This window comes from Crocodylus porosus, unplaced genomic scaffold, assembly GCF_001723895.1.
Source record: "Crocodylus porosus isolate Cpor-Errol unplaced genomic scaffold, CroPor_comp1, whole genome shotgun sequence".
NCBI classification, from domain to species: Eukaryota; Metazoa; Chordata; order Crocodylia; family Crocodylidae; genus Crocodylus; species Crocodylus porosus.
In genome coordinates this window covers 23,431,686-23,439,083 of record NW_017728910.1, presented here as the reverse complement: position 1 = coordinate 23,439,083, position 7,398 = coordinate 23,431,686, and the positions used below count along the sequence as shown (strand labels likewise).

The window sequence follows — 7,398 nt, the reverse complement described above, 5'->3', positions numbered from 1 at the left end:
GCGGGCGGGCGGCCCATGCTGCTGCAGGCTGCGGCCTTCGTCCTCCCACAGCACCAGGGCTCTGGGACTGGAAGTGGGGCACGCCCTCATGGGGCAAGGCCCAGGGACCTTCGCTGCTGTGATGCTGGCTCATCCAAGCAGGGAACAAAGGCACCCATGGCCCTGGCACACGAGCAGTGCCACCAGCCAAGCTGCCCTGGTGCCTGTGCAGCAGTAGGACAGGGTGACATGGCCATGTAGCTAAGAGCCTCAGGAACTGTGGCATGGTAACCACTGTAGAGAAAGGGGCAGAGTTAAGGGGACGGTGGGAGCTGTCAAGAGCTAGAGAAAGCCTGGGATAGAGCTTGCCATTCCCTTAGCTAAAACACATTTCCACCTCGCCTGGCTTTGAGGGAGACGGGCCGCAGCTTCCTTTACTCTGAAGAACCCAGTGCCAAGGCACGGCCCTTCCCTCCCCCTCCCAGATCCACCTCGGAGGGCACTGCCTGCTTCTCAGCTTCCCAAGCCCCCGGCAGGACAAGGGCCGGATCAGAGGCAGCAAGGAGGCCAGGCAAGGTGGAGCAGGGAAGTCTCTCCTCCGGTCTCCTCTGTTTTCAGATGCTTTGTTTGAAAGCGGATGGTTTTTCTAGGGAAAAGGAGCTAAAGCCCAGGTTTGAAAGCACAAGCACCTGGGCTCCGAAACCAGAGGGGCCAGTTTGAATTTCATGTTACCAGCCATGTTACCAGGGGCTGCCTGACAGCAGTCAGCCCTGCGCTAGCCCCACAGGGAGCAATGTCAGCCTCTCGTACCGTGGCTATACGGCTCGCGGCGACACCTTTAACTGGACCCCACTGGCTGCTGCGTGGACTGTGTGCAAGTTACAGCAGCCCCTGAATTACAGCTCACGAGCCCTGGGCTCCCGACAGTTCAGAGCGCCGAGGGGCCTTTCTGTTGCATGCTGAACAGGAGGGATTTCAACGTGTCAGCAAGCAGGCGCTGAGGGACAGAGGAGGGAAGCCCAGCCATGGCCTGCAGGGCAACGGGGCAGGGCTGGGAAAGGGACGGGGTTCCTGGGATCTCTGTCAGGCAGCAGGAGTTAGAGCCGTTCCCAGCGTCCATGTCTGCCTGCAGGCTCTGCCCCTGGTGGGCTTCCACTTCCAGAAGGTGGGGAAGAAGCCGGAGCTGACCCTCGTGTGGGAGGAGGAGACCCCCAAGCAGGAAGCTGCCCACCAGGTAACACCAGCTCTGGGCCAGGCTTTGGGGTGGGGTGGAGCCAAGTTGCCCAGATGACTCGGCTGCAGACTCCGTGTCCACGCGGGCGCCTCTGGGGCGTTCAGCAGGAGGTGGCAGGGGGCTCTGGATGCGAACCCCACACCCGCCTGCTGTCACGCTCTGGGAAGGGCCAGATCGGACCCCGGTGTCGTAGCCTGTGGGGAACCACTGCTGCTGCTGAGACTTACAGCTCGCTCCAGCCTCAAACTCCCCTGGCATAGAGAGCGGGGCTGGGTGAGGCCAGTCTGCTACTGCGTGGAGCCACCCTGGCACTAGCGTCCAGAGCAGCCGGGCTCCTCCCGTGGCTGCGCACCACGTCCCTAAGGATTTGCTAGCGTAGACCCAGCCCAGCGCTGTGGAAAGCGTGATGAGCCTGTGCTGGGAGCCATGCTCCCTCTGGCACCGCACTTCTACCTCTGAGCTCGGCCCCTGCAGCCACCCCAGGTGATTCCTCTTTTGCATGGGAGCTGGTGTCACTTAAGTGCCTCCAGTGTGAAAAATGGCTGCCTGGCAGGAGCCAGGCCCAGGGCTGGGGATGATCCCTTCTGCTAAGCAAACATTTGTGAGGGATCTTCCACGCCTCCTAAGAAAACACTGGGGCCCTGGGCCAGGCCAGGTCAGGGCACACAGCGCACTTCCCTTCCCTGCCGGCCCATCCCTGAGCCAATAAACCTCTCACCCTGCAAACGGCCATCACCCAGCCAGCGCTGTGCTGAACCAGCAAGAAGCACTGTCACCTTGACATGCAGCTCTGACCTTCTTGTGCCCTGGAGTGAGCCGCCCAGCCCCGGCAGCGCCAGCCTCCTCCGCCACGCAGGAAGGGGCCCCACGCACTGCTGTGGTGCTTGGCACCTGCCCGGGTTTGCCTGAACCCAGCCAAAGGGGGGAATGTCTGTGAAGGTGGTTTGCAGGCTGCCTGAAATGGGCAGAGGTTGGGCAGCTGCTGCAGCGTGCTATCCCTGCCTTTGCCCTGGCATGGGGGATGTACAGCTCCACCCGGCATCAGGCGGACCCAAGAGGCCACCCTAGTGCCCAGCATGTAGGCTTTTGCCCTCTGTGCACCATGTCTCTGCCATCACTAGGTGCTGCCTTTCCCTACAGGCTGGTGCCATTTCCCTGAGTCCAGAGGAGACCTGGCCACATCCCCACAGCTCCTCTGGAGCAGCAGCGGGGCTGGCAGGGCAGGTTTCAGCCCAGTCGCTGCACCTGTGTACACAGCAGCCAGAGGACAGCACAGGGAAAGCTCCTCCTAGCTGCTGGGATGGAGCAGGTGCCACAGAGAGGGCGCTGCAGGGGCACATCCATGACAGCGTGCCTGTCGTGGAGGGCTTGGCATCCCACCAGCGCTGGGGTGGAAGAGAATGGGGCGGGATGAGATCTGAGAGAGACTTGAGGCCTCGAGTCCCTGATGCTGCGAGCCAGAGGCTGCCTTAGGTTTCACTGGAGCCTTCAGTCCATGTCTTGCATCCCAGTGCTTCCAGGACCAGTGGGACTGGGGCAGCTGCTGGGGTGCTGCAGTCTACCTAGGGGCACAATGTCATGGTGAGGAAGGCTCAGGTCCTGCAGGCACTCCAGACCCCCACATCTAGTGGGACCAGAGTGGAGGCTGGCCACAGCAAGCCCTATACCAGGCGGTGCTGGCCCGATCTGGTCTACTGCGTCAGGGCCCAGGACTTCCCCGGGGGTAGATCACTGCGGGCGCTGAAATCACGGGGCTGGATGCAACCGTGCAGATTTCCAGCAGCTGAGGAATCACTCTAGCTGCTCGCTGGCTTTGCCCACGCACAGGACGGCGCTCCTGCCTGCCAGGCTTTGCCTTCCTCCAGCCTGTGCCTGGAGCAGATGAGGAGCAGGGATTCAGGTCCCGGTCACACGGAGGGCTGTGTGGATCGGCACAGTTCTACTTGCGTGCCTGGGGAGCAGGATCGGGCGTTGCAGGTCCTGCCTGGGGTCATCGGTTCTTTGGCATGTGTCTGCGGCTGATGTGCAGAAAGTTTCCGGGTGGAGAGTCCCTTCTCGGGGCAGGGAGATGGCTGTAAATGCCGGGAGTGCCTTCAGGAGCCTCTTTGTTCGCTGCTGACCTTCGGCCTGAGCTCCCTAAGTAAGCAGCTTTCCCTCTCCCAAGCCATTCTGCTGCGGAGAAGCAGCCCCTGCCTGCCCCAGAGCTGCCCCCAACGGCGCTGGCGCTGGCATTGGGAGAGGGAGGGTCTGAGCTGCCCAGGACCTGGGCACAGCGAGAGAGCGATGCCCCTGCCAGCTGGAGAGGGAGCGTGCGTTGAGCTGCGCGCATCCCCGCAGAGCTGCCTCTCCCCATTAAAGACGAGCTCTCCCCCACAAGGCCCCGGCTTGGGGCAGCCTGGCAGCGGTCTCTCCCGTGGGGAAGCTTCCAGCCCTCAGTGAACCACCTCACACCAGCTTCTCTCTCCTTCCCCGAGGTGATCGCCCTCTTCACGCTGGTCGACGTGGTGCTCAGAGCCGACAACGCCCCCCTGAAGTACAGTGCCGTGCTCAGGAGACCAGGCCTGGAGAGGGAGTGAGAGCAGACGGCTCCGGCACCTCCCACCCACCCCGCCATGCCCTTCGTGCCCAGGCTGCCTTCCCATGCAGGGGGGCCGGAGGGGCCCTTCTTTTAACCAAGGCTATTTTATTTCCAGTTCGGATTTTAACCCGAGCAGCGGGGCTCAGTGGCCCTGTCCCTTCAGAGCTGCCGGGCACGTACTCTGTTTCTATTCTTTGAGGGGTTTTTAGCTTTCTTTGTTTCTTTTAAGTGCAACCGGCTGCTCCTTCCTCATGCCCTGACGCATCGGGGCCGGGGCCTGGCGTTCCCTCAGGAGCACCAGCCAGGCTCGTGCCCCCTCGTGCTTTTGTGATGTGGCGTGGCGTTCTTGGGTGGACGGGGCAGTGGCTGGGGGGAGCCAGGGCATTTCCTGCTGACTCCTGCACTGCACAATAAAATCCAGTCTGCCCTGGTGCGTGGGGTTTTCTTGGTCTCCTCCAGCTCCCAAGTCCGGGAACCCTTTGCAGCCCCCGTGCGCTGGCCTTCCCGTACGACCCCGGTGAAATCCCAGCTCACGCCAGCCAGAGGAAGCAGTTCTGCCTTTCACCCTCCGTGGGGCTTGTGCAAGAGACCAGCAGGCAGGAAGGGGTCAGGGAGATGCTTGCTCTTGGCTCTCACCCTCAGCTTGCTAATCGTGAGCTCTGCTTGCTTAACAGGGACCTTTGCTTGTCAGCTGCTTGTGCTGCCGGGTCCGGGACAATCCCTTGCGCCATGGGTATGGGCTCAGTCTACGAGCGCCAGCACCGGAGACGATGCGTCTGCCTCAGTTGAGCAGACATGGGCACCCCGGGCCCGTCCCCTCCCCTGCCCGCTCCAGCCCTCCCTTCCCATCTCTTACCCAGCCTGTCCTGTCACATACCCGCTTTGCTGAGCTCTCATCACTTCTCACGTCGGGGCCCAGCTGCAGCCGGCTTGCCCCTGCCGCTCCTCTTGAGAGTCCTCGCTCCGCAAGCGAGTCCTGGGGCCTGCTGGGCAAGGGCTAGTGAGACTCATGGCAGGCATGTGACAGCGAGAGGGGCCTGATCAGCTCCAGACACAAGTGGGCAGGGGAAATGCTGCTTCCTGCGGGTGGGGGGGGAAGGCAGGAGGTTAAATTGTAGGTGCATCCACTGGCAGTCAGTCAAAGCCGCTGCAGGGAACCCAACAGGCAGCCCCAAGCACCTGCAGATAATGGGCATCGCAGCCTCCCAAGGCTGGCTTCGTCCAACTCTTCCCCCTGCAGTGTTCAGGGGGTCTGGCTGGGGGACGCGGATGCCGTGCTCCCGTCCAGGCCGCGTGTTCCCTGGCACCGTCCAACAGTCCGGTGTGCACGAGGTGTGCAGCCCACCCCCGTCAGGGTAAATCTGAGGTCTGTTCTGGGCCTTTGCTGGTCCATGACGTGGTAAAGGCAGGAGCTCTTGTCCTTAGCCCATGGGGCCTCCTGTGGTTTAACCCTTCCTCTAGTGTAGACAAGGTCCCAGCATCATCTGAGAAGGAGATGGGGGATGAGAGCGACCAAGATGTTGAACTTGGGGAAAGCCCCTTCCCATCTCTGCCAGGGCCCTGCATCCATGGTCCACAGGGCAAGCGTCCCCCCACCCCGGGGGGCGATCCTCGCTGAGCTGGGGCGAAGGTGCACCTCTCCCGCCTGCGCTGCTCCCAGCCCCTTGCACTGCCACGGGCGCAGCCGGGCGCACTACGATCAGCTGTCTGCCCTGCCCGGCGCGTGGGATCCTGCCACGTTGTCATGCATCCAGTCTGCAGAGGTCGGTCATCCTGGGGGGTTGCCTCCAATCCCCCTCCTCAACCCCTCCGTGCGGCGGGGACAGGGGGCACGGCACCTGCTGCAACCGCCTCCAGTGCAGAGCGGTGCCGGTGTCTGCAGGCAGCTTCCAGCTGCAGCTCCCCGGGCCCAGCCGTGCTGCCGGGTGCTTCGTGCCAGAGCCAGAGGGGCTTTCCTGGCACATGCCATCACCCTTGGGAGGACGTGGTGATTTGGGCATCTTCAGCTGAGTGCTCCCCTTGCCCAGCTGACACGAGGGAAATGCAACCGCCTTCCCCCTCGCTGCCAGTTGCCCAACAGTGGTGGCACCGGCCTCTTTCCCCTGTGGAGATGGAGGCAGTTTCTCGATGCCTCCACATCAGGGTGAAAAGCTGCCCCACTCCCGAGCTGAATTCCCATAGCCCCAGGGATGCCCCCAAGGGCTAGGTGCCGCCCTGCCAGCCCAGCCGGCCACTCCCAACATGCGGGGTCCCACGAGCAAGGCTTGTCCCCGGGGACACGACGGTGCTGCTCCAGCGTGACCGCCGGAGCTTCGCTTCCCCGATCCAGGTAGGGCCGCCAAGGGCTGTCCTCTACCGCCCGGAGCGGGTAAGCAGAGGCTCGCGCCGCCAGGGAGCTGGAGGAAGGATCCCTCTCGCATTCCCCATCTCCCGCCCGCTTTCAGGGGCCCGGGGCCATACAGAGACAGCCCCTTTCCTCCTCCCCAGCAGCTTGTCCTGGCCCTTGCTACCGGTTTGTTCTTCCCAGCGTTATTTACTGCTGAGCCAGACAACCCGCGGCCCCAGGGGAGCAGCCGCCTGCTTTGTTTTATTTACAGCTGTTCGGGGGTTTTTTACAGTGAGTTGTAGCAAAGCTTTTTTAAAGGCCAGCACCGCTTGTGGCCTTCCACAGTCACCTCTCAGCCGTGCGCCATGTCAAGAAACGAGGGGTTGTGGGTGAGATGAGGGGAGAGAAGCCACCGGCGTATGTGGGAAGGAGCCAGGCCGCTGAGGTGCCTGTGCAAAGCGACGGACGTGCCCGGCGGGGTAATCGATCCTCCGAAATGCTCTTCCCGCTGGCGTGGGAGCAATAACAGACGGCCAAGGCTGCTAAGGCCCCCCTGCCGGGCTGGGAATGCTCCAGTGGGCTTTCTGCCGTAACGCGCTGTAAAACCAACAGAGCTGAGAGTGCGGAGGTGGGACGCAATAAACCCTGATGGAGAGAGCGAGCGGCGGCCCCTGAGCGTATCCGAGCAGCCCCAGCCATCGCTCTGCCACGCCGCTGCAGGCGTGGGGGCCAGCCGCGCGTCGGGAGAGCAAGTGAGCAAAAGCCACGTGCTCCCTCAGGCTCGTTTCCAGCGTGAAAGCTGGTGGCAGCCTGTGTGAATCTGCCTCGGGGCCCGCGTGAGCCAGGGCACGTGGCGCAGCAAGGAGCTGGTCAGTCGAGCCCGGCCCACGTGTGGCATGAGCTGCCCGCGAGCGGTTGGGGCTGCTCCTGGTTCCAGCCACAGGGTCCAGGCGTCCGGCCATGCATGCGTCCTCTTCCCAGTACAGCTAAAAGTGCCCCACGCCACGTGGTTTGCAGCATGCACCTTGTCCACGTGGCTCTGGGCCCGTATGAGACGCTCTTCTAGGAAGAGATCCCAGCATTCACTGTTGTGCCTGGCGGTGCTGTGCGTTTCATAGTTTCATAGTTACTAGGACCTGAGCGGATCATCTAGTCCGACCCCCTGCCACGGCAGGAAAGAGTACTGGGGTCAAATGACCCCAGCTAGATGTTCATCTAACCTCCTCTTAAACACCCCCAGGGTAGGAGCCTGCACCACTTCTCTTGGAAGTTGGTTGCAGA

At 62.6% G+C, this 7,398-nt stretch overlaps 1 protein-coding gene across 2 annotated transcripts in view; it reads left to right on the top strand.

Moving 5' to 3' along the window:
- DIS3L2 (DIS3 like 3'-5' exoribonuclease 2) overlaps window positions 1-4,222 on the top strand; it is a 224,967-nt gene extending 220,745 nt beyond the window's left edge. For both annotated transcript variants that reach the window (XM_019532860.1, XM_019532859.1), the window contains exons 21-22: window positions 1,112-1,213; window positions 3,688-4,222. In XM_019532860.1, coding sequence (XP_019388405.1) covers window positions 1,112-1,213; window positions 3,688-3,789 — 204 coding nt within the window. In that variant the 3' untranslated portion in view covers window positions 3,790-4,222. The remainder of the gene's footprint in view (window positions 1-1,111; window positions 1,214-3,687) is intronic.
- The last annotated feature ends 3,176 nt before the right edge of the window (window positions 4,223-7,398 follow it).